This window comes from Piliocolobus tephrosceles, chromosome 4, assembly GCF_002776525.5.
Source record: "Piliocolobus tephrosceles isolate RC106 chromosome 4, ASM277652v3, whole genome shotgun sequence".
Lineage (NCBI taxonomy): Eukaryota > Metazoa > Chordata > Mammalia > Primates > Cercopithecidae > Piliocolobus > Piliocolobus tephrosceles.
The window spans coordinates 32151927-32169330 of record NC_045437.1 but is presented as its reverse complement, the minus strand read 5'-3'; the positions used below and the strand labels follow the sequence as shown (position 1 = coordinate 32169330).

At 42.5% G+C, this 17404-nt stretch overlaps 1 protein-coding gene across 5 annotated transcripts in view; it reads right to left on the bottom strand.

Moving 5' to 3' along the window:
• NPR3 (natriuretic peptide receptor 3) overlaps window positions 1–17404 on the bottom strand; it is a 76430-nt gene that overhangs the window by 11104 nt on the left and 47922 nt on the right. For all 5 annotated transcript variants that reach the window (XM_023216589.2, XM_026455978.1, XM_026455979.1 and 2 more), the window contains one exon: window positions 646–781. In XM_023216589.2, the coding sequence (XP_023072357.1) occupies window positions 646–781 (136 nt within the window). The remainder of the gene's footprint in view (window positions 1–645; window positions 782–17404) is intronic.

Below are 17404 nucleotides of genomic sequence, written 5' to 3'. Positions count from 1 at the left end.
ACAAAAATTATCCAGGTGTGGTGGTGGGTGCCTGTAAACCCAGCTACTCAGGACGCTGAGGCAGGAGAACCATTTAAACCTGGTAGGCGGAGGTTGCAGTGAGCCGAGATCGTGCCACTGAACTCCAGCCTGGGCAACAAGAGCAAAAACTCCATCTCAAAAAAAAAAAAAACGAAAAACAAAAACTGAAAAAAACAGGGCTCGACTGGACCTGCTAATCATCTCAAACCACCAGGTTTAACTGTGACAGCTAATGTTTTCTGCGTTTCACAAAAACCAACATAGTCTGAATACATGAATGTATATCTGGGATTAATACTGGTTTTAAAATCATCACAAAACTCTTCACAAACTGAGTGTCCTGTCATGCATGAGGCTTGTGTTCAATGCAATGTTAAGAAGCATAGAGCTGTTACCTAAATAATCAGGAGACAAGGCCTTTCCTCTTTCAGTGGGGCGTTTTCAAAGCACTTTCACATGTATTATCTCATTTAATTGGCACAACAAGCCTATGAGATGGGCCGCTTTACAGCTGAGAAAAGCAAGAAGCTGGAAAGGCCCCACAGCTGCAACTGTGAAAAACAGAACCAGAAAATCAGCAGCTCAATTGGCCCCATGTCATTGCCTTATAGATGGAATCCCCACCTTCAAATGTTCTGTTCCAAGTCTGCTGTATAATTTTCCCTCCATCCTTTTTGCTGTAACCAGCTCTGAGTACTTCATGTAGAGCCAAGACGTAGAGGAGGATGGCATCGTGGAATCCTTCAACAAACATGTTAACCTGAAAAGAAAACCCCAGATGCGTGAGCCAAACCACCACATGACTCATGTCAGGAATAACATGACCAATCCAAAGGGTTAACAAGTTAGACTTGAGGTCTGTTAGCCACGGCAGAGGTGGGCAGAAGGGGCACTAACAAGAATCATGCCATGACTTTCCTGGCATGGCTCAGAGGGGAAAGCCCTTCCCCAGTTGGGGAATTTGGAAAGCCTATTACAGAAGTCAAGAAAACTGTACCTGTTGACCAGGTCAAGAATTTCAAGTGTGCCCACCTTTGCCAATGGTCCCTTTTGGACAAGTCCCCTCCTCCTTCCCCACATCTGCCTCTATCTCAAGCTTATGTGAGTTCAGCCTCCCCCTTGAGGTCTTCTCCATCTTCAACAGCCCCATGATCTCTTCATGCTCTGAATGTGGAGCATAACGAAAGAACAGTAGAGATCCATCCATTTATATTTAACAACTGTTGATACCTACTAGAGTGCTGGTGCTATGAGTGCAAAGAAGAGTAGATGCTGTAACTTTTGCCTGTCTGCCTAGCATTTGTGTCCTCTCTCCCATTAGTAAAAATGTCTTAGTCTCTCTTTCCAATTTGTGTTTTGAGTACATCTAACCACTCCCTATCCCTACTCCCTGCCAAGCTCCAAGGACAAGAATGGAAAACAGGCTTGGACTGTTGGTATATCCCAGTTGAGCCCTGACTCAAGTAAGCTAGCCCTTGCCCTCTGGAAACTTAAAAGTTTCCTAAACATAGACACTGGTCATGTGGACTTGGGGAAGTCACTTCATCTATTTGAGCTTTGTTCCTTTCATCTATATTTTGACCATGAGACTAATGTCGGCTTCAAGAGGTAGTTGCAAGAAGTCTGTTAAATAAAATGCTTCGTATTATCATGCCTGGCACATATCAAATTCCCAACTAACAGAAGCCAATGCTATCATGATATTTTATGGGCTTTAAAGTGTTGGAGTCTGTGCGTGTTCAGGGTCTGTTTAGAATACAGTACAAATACCAAAATGGGAGTGGTCAGTCTGATGGGTTGGAGAAGGGCGGGAAAGAGAGGCTTAACAGCAGTGAAAAAAGTTGAACTGAGTTTTGAAGATGAAGAGATGTTTCTCAGGTGGGGGCAAAGACACAGAGTCAGGGCACATTCTGACAGCCTGGTGTATTTTGGGAAGTGCAAATGTTTTGCTAGGCTGGGAGCAAGAGAAACAGGGTCACACCAAGATGGAGAGGTAAGGAGGCTGGAGAGGTAAGGAGAGTCAGATCATCGAGAATCTGGAGACCACACTGAGGAACTTGGACTGTCTTCAGCAGGCATCTAATCACTTTAGTTCACCCTTTACCTACATTAAAAGCAACCTTTGATAAATTCTAATACCACATTTAAACTCATTATAACATTCACTGGATATGAAATGAGCAGATTCTATCTTGAAACACCAAGAGGCTTGCAAACAAACTCTGTACAAAAAGTACAAAAAATCCAAGCCTTCTCATTTCAGAAGAAAGTGTCAAAGACGAAATGCCAATGATGCAAAATGAACTGGGCATTCTGTAGATAGCCATCCGGCATGGCTTAGTGGGGGAAAACCCACTACCCGCCCCATCTCTAGAAGAAAACCTCGTGGGAAGACAGCTGCAACTGACCTTCTGCATCACCTGGTTCAGATGCACAAATATTCACAAGACACAGCTCGGCGACTGGATCTACTTAACCTTATCCCACCTCTAGGATGGGAACCCCTGTTTGCATCCCAGAAGCAGATATTTCATGTTTGCCAAAAACTAGTGCTGAGAAGCAGTTTAGCCTAATGGTTAAATATCCTGGACCCCCTTTCCAGCTCTGCCACTTCCTACTTGTGTTCTGATTTCCTCATCTGGAAAATGAGAAAAATAACAGTACCTAGCTCATGGGGATGCTGTTAGGTTTAAACAAATGAAAAAATGTAGAAGACTTCAAATAGCGTCTGACAGAGTCAGCATTCACTGTTAGCTTTTGGTGTTGTGATGCTCTAGAGATGGAGAATTATTAACCTAGAGATCCTGCTTAGTTTTAAATTCTTAACAGCAGTATTCAAAACATAAGTGATTTTCTTACAGGTATCACATGTGTTATTGGCCCATTTTACACTCAGTGGGAGAGAAGGCTACTGTTCATGTTGTTCGTGCCCTAGACAGTAGACAGTTCTCTTTGTTCCACAACACCAAGCTCTTAATTTCACCTTAGTATGACAGGTGCTGTTCAAGTGGTCATCTGCTGACCTTCTGCAAGAGGTGGAGAGTGGGAAAGACTGCTGATTTGCAGAAGTTTGGAATTAGCTGGCTGGACACACAGTCCAGTCTTGGCCCTGATGGGTTATTTAATCTCTCTAATCTTCAATTTCCTCATCTGTTAAGTGGGAGTTTAGTACCATCTCTCCTCAGAGACCTCTTCTGAGGACTGAATGAACCAGTGCACGTAAAACACCGCAAACAGTTCCTAGGACCACGGAAGCAACTGATAGATTCTGACTCTTACTCCTAGCTGTCAAGCTTAAGTGTCAGAGTGAGTGATTATTTTCTCACGCAAAGAAAAATAATGTAGAAATAACATCTACAAGTCAAAGACAATTTTCAGCTCATTTGGCTATGCCAATTTGATTTTCCAAAGGAATATGAAATTTCCACTTAGGCCATGAAGTCATTAGGGCTTGCTGATGAATTTTAATAAGTGAACTTTAGCGGTATAATTTCATTCTCAGGCCACATTTTTTTAAAGTTTAAGGTCTATCTTCTCTTTGATAATTTTACAGAAGCCAGCCAGCTCCAGAGGAAAGTCAGAGAGTCACAGAGTCATGGCCTGTGGGAGATGCCAGGTGCCCTCAGAAAGTTCTGATCAAATCCCCTTGTTACTTTGAAGACCCGAAGAGCATTGGTTGCTCTCCTCAGTCTTCCTGTATTCTGTCCTTGTTGTACAAGGGTTGTGCCCTGCAAGTTCCTTGTTCCTGCAGTTCCCAAGACAGGCTTGCTTAAATTGTGAAGCACCAGCCACCAGGCATCACCCATCCCCCTCTCATCCTCCTCCTTCCGTCCCCTCCTCGAAATCCTAACCCAGGACCACCATGTTGATGTTGATCACCCAAAGCACTGACTGTGTGCCTCAATACCATATCCTGTCTTGCCCTTCCCCTTCCTTCCTTCTTGAAATGCCCTCTGAGCTGCCCCCGCTGCAATTCAGGATAGGAAGAAAGATTATGTGGTGGAGAACAATGAACTTGAGTTATATTGAACTTGAGTTACTTTTGTCCTCGCAGGTTTGATGGTAGAAAGAAATAGACAGGCCCTGAATACGCATGCAGTTCTGAAAATGCATTCTAGCTTGATTTGCAAATGGATCGCAAAATATACATTCTTTCTTCTCAGGGTGGCTGAGTGTCTCCCTCTCCTGCCAAAATTAGCAGAAGAGTTGCTGACCCCGCTGAGGTTTGCTGGCACCCGGCCCACTGCGGGGGAGGTTTCATAACACCTACCTCACAGGACCTCAAGCCAGAAGCAAAGCCCCAGAGACCCGCTTTTCTGGAGAACATTCTCACATCTACACGTGATTTTTAGTGGGAGGAAAGTCCATTAGCCCATTGTAGACACTGAAAATTAGACGTGCAAATTAAGAAAAAAATAAGGGAGAAAAAAAAACCCAAGTATGAAGTTGGCTTAGGAACACTTCCTATTGGCCCTCCAGGCTGAAAAGAACACGGTCAGCTGGTACGCCCCCTGCCTCTGGACAGAACAAGCCTTGAACCTCAAAGTCCAAGTCCTGACCAACACAGGTCATGATGTTGTTTGCTATTACAGGTAAACAACTGGGATTCCCCCATGGAGCAACCTGTTTTAGTAATTAGCATCCATTATTGCCAGGAAATTTTCCTTACCGTCATCAGCCATAAGCCTTAACTAAGTTCCCACATGCAGCCATTTCTTCTGCTAGATGCTCGGAAAACTGGGAGAAGAGAACAATGCAGTTTCCAATCTCCACCAAACAGCACCACTGCTACCTACAAACAGGTAGACGGGCTCTGTGCATGCAAGTTGCGAAGTTGTGACATGGGCCTCGCTGAAAGCCATGCTCCAGGGTAATCATTATTGGTGCTGTTTATCAAATAAAGTGGCCTTCCAACGAGATGAAAAGCTTTCACCGTCTTCCACTTATTCTTGCAAAAAGAAGATAGAATGACAAGAGGGCATAAACTCTCATTCCTTTCATTTCTATTTTCTCTCTTTCTTTCTCTTTTTTAAACAGAGTCTCACTTTGTCACCCAGGCTGGAGTGCAGTGGTGCAATCTCAGCTCACTACAGCCTTGACCTACCCGGTTCAAGTGCTCCTCCTGTCTCAGCCCCACAAGTAGCTGGGATTACAGGTGTGCCCCACCATGCCCGGTTAATTTTTGTATTTTTTGTAGACACGTGGTTTCACCATGTTGCCCAGGCTGGTCTCAAACTGGAGCTCAAGTGACTCGCCCACCTCAGCCTCCCAAAGTGCTGGGATTACAGGCATGAGCCGCCGCACCAGGCCCGTCATCTCCATTCTCTTGATTCTGTCCTCTGCAGCTGGCCAGAATGGAAGAACACTGTTTTTGCCCCGGCCTTCCTCTCTGATAGCACCTGCCAGCCACATTGATTTATTAGTGTTTTTTTAGATCCTCTATCATGGGGAGAGCTGAATAGAAATCATGTTGTTGCTGCTGTTTATTTTCTAACTGATCATAAAGTGTTGCTGCTCACAGCCTGGCTCCCAACCATGGCAGCGAGCCACGTCGCTCTCACTTCTCTCTGGAGACGCAAATTCATAGTTAGATGAATTCCTCAATGCCTGCATTCCAAACAAGTCAGCATAGAACGCTGCGGGCCTCAGCTGTTCTGTAAAGTGAGAGTGGTCTAGCTCTTGAGGTTGCTGGATATCTGAGCAAGGCTGTCAAGCTCTCAGACAGAGGCAGCTGGAAGAGAAAGTGACCGAGTTCAATGCTTAGCTAGGCTGTGCTGGAGCTTTGCCTTTGGTGTTCACGGGAACTCAAGCATAGCACACAGTAGTTCTACCTTCCCTACCACAGACTGGTGGTTCCCAGTGCAAAGAAGGGAAACTGAGGGTGCCAGGCAGCATTTCTCAAGAATCACTTGCAAAAGACATGCCATCTAATCACCCATTTTGGTTGAAGGGGTGATGGGGAAAGGGAAATTTGGATGGAAAGTAGGTAAGAGAGGAGATGGGCCCATCACAGGCTTGTACCTCATCATAGTGAACAATGGCCAGACCACCTTCTCTGACCTGAAATGAAACTGGTCCAGCCCACCTGGACCACTGGAGGTGGTAGATAGCAGAAGGAAGTGGTCTGGGAAGGCTGTGTGCATAGCATGAAGGTTAAAGAACATTCTGCATTTGATGAACACTTTACAAATATAATATAGTACCTAGACTTTAAAAACAGAGTATCTATTTTTGTTCAATTTCCTTTTATATCATTAAATTAAGTGTACAATTTAGAGTCACAGCAGCAAATGCCATAAACCAAGTAGCCTCACAACCTCCTCAGCACCAAACAGAGGGAGGTCTCTTTCTTACTGACAGAGATCCCAATGTCTGTTCTGTAGAGGGACTGCCTTCATGGAATTCTCACATGGTCACTTGATGATGTATTTTAGCCTTGAGGAAAGTCAAGCTGAAAATCTGCACCCTTATCCCAGTGGAACTCTGGGAAAATGCAAAGGGCAGGTGGCTGACAGTCAGGAAACACCACAGGGAGAGAGCCAGGGTCTTCATCTGCAACTCTGTGCATAGTGGAAGCGTCGCTGAACCCTCTGGTATACTTCTTGCTCCACAGACTGAAGTTAGAACTTACTTAGGGTGGAATCTGACTTAAGTTTCCCAAATAACTATCCCTATCATGGGCTCAGTTCTGCACTGGTAGCAATGCCCTGGGCTGGCAAATTAACTTGGACCTTCCTGAGGTGTGGCTGCCTGCAGACTGTTTTCCCTCTCATCACCTAGAACAGACTGGATTATTGAACAAAAGCAATCTTAGGAAGATCATTAGGTAGAGTTAGAGCCCTCATTCACCTCCTACAATGACGGGGACAGCAGAGGGTCACAGACCTGAATCCAGAGGCATGAGCACACCTCAGCAAGGAACGCTGGCCCTGTTCGTGGGAAGCAACGAGGACATCTCCGTGGGCATCGATTTTTGGAATTGGTGGGTATGGAGCACAAGTAAGTGAGAATGACTTTTGAAAATTCTCCCAAGGCTCACACAGGGAAGATGGTCATCTGATATATTTGCCCTTTGGATGTGTCACACATGCGTCATATACAGATGCTTCTCATCCCATCACCCTCTTGAAGGCTTAGTTGAGAAATGCACACACATAATGACATAATCGTTCCTGGCCTTCAGATGAGCAAGTGAGTGATGTCTGTCCTAGGCCCTGACGATTCACCAGTGCTAACCAGACATGCTTCTGGAAGGCTGGTGACCCAACCCCTACAAGACTGCTCGGGACACATGCAGGCCTCTCTTCCCAGAGGTCTGTGTCCTATCAAGGCACGAAGTTGAGGTGGGCAAAAGCATAAACCAAAACCCAACAGGAGAAGGGCAGGAGCAGGAGCAGGCATCCCACTCACCCTGCAACTGTGCCAGGCAGCAATATAGACAGGAAGAGTGGTGACCAGGTCAAACGGGGGTGGAGACAGGGAAGGACGAGGGGTACAATTTCTGGCTTTATTACTTCTGATAGGCCAAAATCAGAAGGAACATGTAATTCTAATTTCTCTGACTTCATGATACCCTCTTAAACTGGTCCTGAGAACTTCAGACAGCTTCCCTTGAACTTTTTGAGTCACCTAGAGATGTGTTTACAAAGAATAAATGGACAAAAATACAGGTTTTTATACAGGTGGCTTTTTTTTTTCATTTCTGTTTTATACCCTAAAATGAAACTTCCCTGTTTTTATTTAAGCAATTTCAAGGTGTGGTGAGGACTAAGCTAAGATCCAGAACCCCAACTCCAACAGTTTAATTTTGTCCAATTCTTAATTCAGAGTTTCCCAAGCTGTATTCCACAGAACAGTAGCATTCCTTGAAATGTTAATGAATGGTTCTAGAAATAGCAGTATTTTGGTTAAGCAGATTTACAAAATACTAAATTAAACAAAGTCAAGCAGTTCTCTTCACTGCTGGGCAATAATTATAACAGCCAACTTTTATTGAACACCTACTATATGCTAGGAGTTATGTAAACATAGCTTGAGTTCTGTTGCACCTTACAAAACATTCATAGACGGGCGTACTGTTATTATCCTATGACAGGGAGTCTGACTAACATCCTAACAGGAAAAAGAGATCTTGGTCAGTGGATGGGGTCAAAACTCAAGAAAACGTTGAGTGGACAAGTTTTTAAGAGTCGAAAGCTGGCTTGCCCAGTTATAATATTTATCCTATTGACACATTTGTTCAGCCAGCAAATATGAGAAAACAGTTTTGTGCTCCAGTTTGTGTTTTTAATTGGCCAATACTTGGGTGGCTCTACAAGTGAGCATGTACACTGAGAGAGACAAATGACACAAGACTAAAACTGACAATGTCCTTCAGTTGCTGTGACTGAGTTGACCTCCAACCCATCATCAGTGTGAGAGAGGGACAGAACCTGCACCTGGAGAGGGAATGACATGGCAGAAGATGGAAGAGAAAGGGCAAAACAGGACATGAGACAACAAACTAATTGTCCCTTATCTCAACCTAGTCTTTAAACAAGCAGCTAACAACAGCTTGACTCAAGAATCGGGTCAAGTGAATCAGGATTTCTGCTAAGTCATGAACTCACCAAAGATGCCTCTAAATAAGCTAGATATGAAGGATGAATGTCCTACCTCACACAGCGGCTAAACACATGAGTAACTCCACCAGGTAATAAAAGATCTACTGATCAAATGTTTTCCAACTAGCACTCACTATGAAATACGATGACTTTGGTTTTGAAAGTTTTTCTTTTTTTAATTGTACTTTAAGTTCTAGGGTACATGTGCACAACGTGCAGGTTTGTTACATATGTATACATGTGCCATGTTGGTGTGCTGCACCCACCAACTTGTCAGCACCCATCAACTCGTCATTTATATCAGGTATAAGTCCCAGTGCCATCCCTCCCACATCCCCCCTCCCCACAATAGGCCCCAGTGTGTGATGTTCCCCTTCCCATGTCCAAGTGATCTCATTGTTCAATTCCCATCTATGAGAACATGCGGTGTTTGGTTTTCTGTTCTTGTGATAGTTTGCTGAGAATGATGGTTTCCAGCTGCATCCATGTCCCTACAAAGGACATGAACTCATCCTTTTTCATGGCTGCATGGTATTCCATGGTGTATATGTGCCACATTTTCTTAATTCAGTCTGTCACTGAGGGACATATGGGTTGATTCCAAGTCTTTGCTATTGTGAATAGTGCCGCAATAAACATACGTGTGCATGTGTCTTTTTAGCAGCATGATTTATAATCCTTTGGGTATATACCCAGTAATAGGATGGCTGGGTCATATGGTATTTCTAGTTCTAGATCCTTGAGGAATCACCATACTGTTTTCCACAATGGTTGAACTAGTTTACAGTCCCACCAACAGTGTAAAAGTGTTCCTATTTCTCCACATCCTCTCCAGCGCCTGTTGTTTCCTGACTTTTTAATGATTGTCATTCTAACTGGTGTGAGATGGTAACTCATTGTGGTTTTGATTTGCATTTCTCTGATGGCCAGTGATGATGAGCATTTTTTCATGTGTCCGTTGGCTGTATGAATGTCTTCTTTTGAGAAATGTCTGTTCATATCCTTTGCCCACTTTTTGATGGGGTTGTTTGTTTTTTTCTTATAAATTAAGTTCTTTATTCTGGAGTGATAATTATAATAATAACCTTGATAAATTACAATAATAATAATAATAAATGTAGTAAAACTTCATTTACCCAGTCTCATTAGGAAAAAAAAGATGTTTCAAATAAGCAAATTTTCCAGGTTCCTTAATATTATTTCTCTAAGTATCAAAACTTTTTATATAATCTAAAGACCTTCAGTTGGAAATGCTCCTAAAATGAACCACAGACATGGCTGCCTTAGTAACAGAAATATGCTGACTGTGATATGTAAGGCTACGATCATGAACGGTCCAGTCGCCTCCATCACTACTGAGGTGGGGATTGTGCTGCCTACACAATGCTGACACCAGACTTGTGTTTTTCAGATATTATTTCTTCGTCTGCGCTGGTGGAACATGAACTGACGACCCTCACTCCTTCCTGCCATGCTTTCTCCCCTTGGCTGCTGGTCCCTTTCCTGCTGGGGACCTCTACGGATCTCAACAGCTCACAAATCCAGTCTAAATGCTTCAGGAGGGTAAGGAACATTGTCCATTGCTAGCCACCCCCAGATGAACTCTGTGCCCTACTTCTTACAAAACCACTTGGATTCTCTGAGCATGCCTTGAGGTACTTCACACCTTAGCCCTGGGGCTGGGACTGTCCTCCCCGAGGGACATGTGTCACCTAAGACAAAATTCTACTCAACTTTGCTGGCTATTCTCAGGTTACCCCCTCCAGTCCACTTCCCACCCTTCTCCAGCCATCTCTGTGCCCTGGGAAGCCGACATATACCCACAGCACCAATGGGCGCCCCCCACCCTTCCTCTGGCTTCTGGTTGGATTAGCAAGAGGTAAGAGGTCAGAGGAGATAAAGGTGGGATGCCAGGGGCTGCTCTCCCAGACCAGATGCCACAGGCAGTTCCCCGCAACCGCCACAGGCCCTGCAGGCCTTCTGGTAACTTTTCCTCCTCTTGCTCCTTCTGGTCTAGGAATGGTCACAGCTTCCCACCATGCTCACAGGCCCTGGGGTTCTTAACCATCCATTGTAGGTTTTTCTAAACATAGCTTTGAAAATAGTGCCTTTACTTATAAGTTCCACTTGATTTCCTTTCAATGTGTGGAATGTATCCTCCAAAGACTCCTACAGAGATCAACCTTATGTGAGCCAGCAAAGTTCTTCTCACTGAAGTCTTCTCTGAACCATCCAATTACTCCTTCCTTCCATAACTGCACTCAGTGAAAGTTTGTTATTATTTCACTCACCAGCCCATTTTGCACATTTGCACATCTGTGTACCCTGATACTGCACAAGCTCCTTGATGCACAAGCGAAACCTCCAGGGTCTGTTACCCTGGGACCTAGCCCTGCATCAAATACAGAAACTGCACTCACTGGAGTTAATGCTGCTGTCACCAGTCACTTCCTGCCACTGACCTTGTGCCTGCCCATAGCATGCCATCGTCCCCTCTCTCACTCACTCCCACTAATGTTCTAGAAGCTAGGGGGAGAAATCACAAGGCTTGTTATAGCTGTACTTAAAATCAGGGTAAATAAGCTCTGAGTGAGGATTTGAAAGATTCCCCTGTGATAAAATTAATTGATTATAAATCTATTTTAGCTCCTCAGAGGCCTTTGCACATACTTCTTTTCTCTTGACTGTGTCCTGAATACCTGAGATTACTATAAAACTGGCTCAGCAGCTGCTGCCAAGGGGAAGATTTCCAGGCTTTAACACCAAGATAGGGATGGTCATGCTATAACTATTAGTAATTGCGGTATTTCCCATCACTTTTAATGCACCAACCTAATAACAATATGCTTCTCAGCCAGTGAATGAGTAAATTCATTTTTTTGAAAGCTTTTCTATCAAGTTTGCTATTTAAAAAAAAAAAAAAAGCTAAACTAAATATTATCTCCATCATCAGAAACTTGATTCCCTACATTTGGGTAAAATTAAGGAATCATTGGCAACTTTTTGATGTGATTAGTAGAAATACTGTGATGTTTTTAAAAAGAGTGTTCCAGTACTGGTGGCATAGTTTGCATCAGATTAACTCTCTCCAAAAATAATTCTATATCCTGGACAAATTCTTTTTTTTTTTTTTTGAGATGGAGCCTCACTCTTGTCACCCAGGCTGGAGTGCAGTGGCGTGATCTTGGCTCACTTCAACCTCCGCCTCCTGGGTTCATGCAATTCTCCTGCCTCAGCCTCCCGGGTAGCTGGGACTATAGGCGCACACCACCACACCCGGCTAATTTTTGTATTTTTGGTAGAGATGGGGTTTCACGATGTTGGCCAGGCTGATCTCAAACTTCTGACCTCAGGTGATTCACCCACCTCGGCCTCCCAAAGTGCTAGGATTATAGACAGGAGCCACCGCACCCGGCCAAATTCTTTTTTGAAGAAATACTTGAAAGCACTAGAAATTGACCAAATGCAGACAGTAGCTAGCAGAGATTTGACCCTAAAAAGAAGAGACGACACTATTTGGAAACTAAATTGACAGGGCTTTTCCCTTGAGGGTACCCCCTGGTCCCAGAAGCAGGGGGCAGGTGGCACTCAAGCAGAAGGTCACAAGCTTCTTGGCTTTAAAGATCAGAAGAGATAGGTGAGAGCTGGTATCAAGGGGGTAATTCCTGGGAAGAACAGAGCCGCAGAGAAAGGAGCACCCAAGTCTTTCCATAAACTTCTGTGGTCCATGGTTAATCCCTAAACTGCACACGCGCAAGGGAGACATCAGGAATTCAGTAGAAAAAGGGTAGGTTGAGAAGTTGAGGAACATCTGAACTGCTGCCCTCTGTACAGAAGAGAGTTTGGAGTTTGAACCCCACCAAGCTAGAGGAAACTGGGGAATGCCTCAGACTTTCCACTAAAACTCCACAAAAGGACCACACGTTAGGAGTCAAGACTATGTCCAAAGACTAACAATTCATCCTAAGACTAAAAACAAGACCAAAACAGAGCAATCCTAAGAAAGAACAAAACCAAGTTTCCAAAAGTTCAAGGATGTCAGTCAGTAATTTAACCACCTGCTGGAACAAAAATTAAGGCTTCAAATGAATACTCTGAATACAATCTTTATAACATATCATCCACAACATCCAGTATAAAATCAAAATATAGTGGACATGCAGGGGCTGGAGAGGTGAGCTATACTCAAGAAAAATATCATGAATAGAAAGTGACCTGGAGATGATATAAATGTTGGAATTAGCAGATATGAGCTGTAAGGCAGCTATTATAAATATGTTTTCACAAAGATGGCCAAAGAGGCTGGGCACGACGGCTCACATCTGTAATCCCAGCACTTTGGGAGGCCAAGGTGGGCAGGTCACTTGAGGTCAGAAGTTCAAGACCAGCCTGACCAACATGGTGAAACCCTGTCTCTAAAAAATTAGCTGAGAGAGGTGGCCTTTGCTACTAGGGAGGATGAAGCAGGAAAATTGTTTGAACCCAGGAAGCAGAGATTGCAGTGAGCTGAAAGTGAGCCACTGTACTCCAGCCTGGGCAACACAGCAAGACTCTGTCTCAAAAAATAAATGAATAAATGAATACAAATAAAAAATAAAAGATAGCCAAAGAACAAAGCTGGAGGCATCACACTACCTGACTTTGAACTATACTACAAGGCTACAGTAACTAAAACAGCACAAAGGATTATAAATTATACCCAAAGGATTATAAATTATTCTGCTGTAAAGACACATGCACATGTATGTTTATTGCAGCACTGTTCACAATAACAAAGACTTGGAACCAACCCAAATGCCCATCACTGATAGACTGGATAAAGAAAATGTGGCACATATACACTACGGAATACTATGCAGCCATAAAATAAAGGACGAGTTCATGTCCTTTGCCAGGACATGGATGAAGCTGGGAAGCATCATTCTCAGCAAACCAACACAGGAACAGAAAACCAAACACCACATGTTCTCACTCACAAGTAGGAGTTGAAGAATGAGAACACATGGAGACAGGGAGGGGAACATCACACACTGAGACCTACTGGGGAGTAGGGGACTACGTGACGGATAGCATTAGGAGAAATAACTAATGTAGATGACGAGTTGATGATTGCAACAGACCACCCATGGCACGTGTATACCTGTGTAACAAACCTGCACATTCTGCATATGTATCCCAGAACTTAAAGTACAATGAAAAAAAATTTTATGTTTTTGAGTTAAAAATATAAAAAATGAAAATAAATTGAAATGAAAATAAATGTAAAATAAAATAAAATAAAAATAAAAATAAAAAGTTGGCCAAAGAGAGTTACCAGATGAGTAATCTCAGCAGAGAAATGAAAGTTATAAAAAAAATAGAAATTGTAGAACTGAAAACTACAATATTGAAAAAGGAAATAGTCACTAGACAGGCTTAAAAGCAGATTGGAGACAGCAGAAGAGTCCATGATCTTGAAGGTATCACAGAAAAAAAGTCCCAATCTAAAGAACAGAAACAAACACCAGTATACAAAAATCAAGTGTATTTATATATACTAGCAGTGAACAACTGGAAATGATTATTTTATTCTGTGTCCAACAGCAGCAAAAGACATAAAATCACTTTTTTAAAAAAAATCAGAAATATGCAGGATCTTTACACAGAAAACTACAAATATTGCTGAGATAAAGAAGACCCAAATAAATGGAGAAGTGTCTCATGTTCATGGATTGAAAGACTCAATACATCTGAGATGTCAGTTTCCCCCCAAATTGGTGTACAGATCAATACAATCCAAATCAAAAATCCAGGATTTTTTTTTTTTAGAAACTAACAAGTTGATTCTTAAATCAAATTGACAAGTTGATTTATATAGAAAAAGGAAAAAACATAGAGTAGGCAAAACTTTTTCAAAGAGAAGGACAAATTAGGGGGCTCACATTGCCAGATTTGAATATTTGCTACAAAGCTACAGTTTTTAAGACAGTATAGAACTGGTGTAAGAATAGACAAATAGATAAATGGAACAGAATAAAGAGTCTAAAAACCACACTTGAGTTTTGACAAAGACATGTGAGCAAGTCAATGGGAGAAACAAAGTCTTTTCAATGCAGAGTGGCAGAACAAAAGAAGATGGGACAAAACTAAAACTTGATTCCTAACTCACAGCAAATACAAAAATTCACTTGAGACGATCACAGACCTAAAATAAAAGTCAAAACTTTTATGAAGCTCTGAGAGAAAATCAGAAAATATCTTTGTGACTTTAGGGTTGGCAAATTTTTTATTAAAGATGATACCAAAAAAGCTGAACATTAAAAAAACTGACTACATCTGAATTAAAAAAAACAAAAGACAAAACAAAAAAAAACTCTGCTCATCAAAAAGCACATTTAAAATATTAAAATGCAATTAAAAGGCAGAGAAAACATTCATTATACATACATCTGACTTATATCCAGAACATTTCAAAAAGAACTATTTCAAACAACAACAAAGAGACAGCCTAATTTTAAAATGGGCAAAGTATTTCAGCACACCTGTCACGAAAGTGAAGTAGCCAATAAGCACATGAAAAGTAGTTCAAAACCACTAGTCATCAGAATACAATTTAAACCACAGCGAGGCAGCATTTTACATCCATCAGAATAGCTAAAAGTAAAAAGTTGACACCACCAAATGTTGATGAGATTGTAGAACAACTGTAACTCCATACATTGCTGGTGGGAATGTAAAATGATACTACTTTGACAGCTTCTTATACAGTTAAACATGCATCTATGCTATGACGCAGCAATTGCATTCCTGGATATTTACTCAACAGAAATGAAAGCATGGGTCGGCAAAAAAATTATACAAGAATGCTCATTGCAGCTTTGGTCACAATAGTTCCAAATTGGAATAAAAAACAAACATCCATCAACAGAAGAATACACAAACAAATCATGGTGTATTTGAACAACATAGTTATTACTCGGCAAGGAGGCTTGAGTAGGTAAACAAACCGGCCAGGAAGCTCGAACTGGGTGGAGCCCACTGCAGCTCTAGGAGGCCTGCGTGCCTCTGTAGACTCCACCTCTAGGGGCAGGGCATAGCCAAACAAAAGGCAGCAGAAACCCCTGCAGATTTAAATATCCCTGTCTGACAGCTTTGAAGAGAGTATTGGTTCTTCCAGCACAGAGTTTGAGATCTGAGAACGGACAGACTGCCTCCTCAAGTGGAGGACCCTCAAGTAGCCTAACTGGAAGGCACACCCCAGTAGGGGCAGACTGACACCTCACATGGCCGGGTACCCCTCTGAGATGAAGCTTCCAGAGAAATGATCAGGCAGCAACATTTGCTGTTCAGCAATATTTGCTGTACTGCAACCTCCACTGCTGATACCCAGGCAAACAGTCTAGTGTGGACCTCCAGCAAACTCCAACAGACCTGCAGCTGAGGATCCTGACTGTTAGAAGGAAAACTAACAAATAGAAAGGACATCCACACCAAAACCCCATCTATATGTCACCATCATCAAAGACCAAAGGTAGATAAAACCACAAAGATGGGGAAAAAACAGAGCAGAAAAGCTGAAAATTCTAAAAATCACAGCGCCTCTCTCCCTCCAAAGGAACGCAGCTCCTCACCAGCAATGGAACAAAGCTGGATGGAGAATGACTTTGATGAGTTGACAGAAGAAGGCTTGAGATGATCAAACATCTCCAAGCTAAATGAGGAAGTTTGAACCCATTGCAAAGAACCTAAAAACTTTGAAAAAAGATTAGATGAATGGTTAACTAGAATAACCAATGTAGAGAAGTCTGATGGACTGAAATGATCTGATGGAGCTGAAAACTATGGCACGAGAACTACGTGATGAATGCACAAGCTTCAGTAACTGATTCAATCAACTGGAAGAAAGAGTATCAGTGATTGAGGATCAAATGAATGAAATGAAGCAAGAGGAGAAGTTTAGAGAAAAAAGGGTAAAAAGAAACAAAGAAAGCCTCCAAGAAACATGGGACTATGTGAAAAGACCAAATCTATGACAGGTGTACCTGAAAGTTGCCAGGAGACTGGAACCAAGTTGGAAAACACTCTGCAGGATACTATCCAGGAGGACTTCCCCAACCTAGCAAGGCAGGCCAACATTCAAATTCAGGAAATACAGAGAACACCACAAAGATACTCCTCGAGAAGAGCAACTCCAAGACACATAATTGTCAGATTCACCAAAGTTGAAATGAAGGAAAATATGTTAAGGGCAGCCAGAAAGAAAGGTCACGTTAATCACAAAGGGAAGCCCATCAGACTAAGAGCAGATCTCTCAGTAGAAACTCTACAAGCCAGAAGAGAGTGGGGGCCAATATTCAACATTCTTAAAGAAAAGAATTTTCAAACCAGAATTTCATATCCAGCCAAACTAAGCTTCATAAGTGAAGGAGAAATAAAATCCTTTACAGACAAGCAAATGCTGAGAGATTTTTGTCACCACCAGGCCTGCCCTACAAGAGATCCTGAAGGAAGCACCAAACATGGAAAGGAACAACTGGAACCAGCCACTGCAAAAGCATGACAAAATGTAAAGACCATCGATGCTAAGAAGAAACTGCATCAACTAACGAGCAAAATAACCAGCTAATATCATAATGACAGAATCAAATTCACACATAACAATATTAACCTTAGATGTAAATGGGCTAAATGCTCCAATTAAAAGACACAGACTGGCAAATTGGATAGTCAAGACCCATCAGTGTGCTGTATTCAGGAGACCCATCTTACATGCAGAGACACACATAGGCTCAAAATAAAGG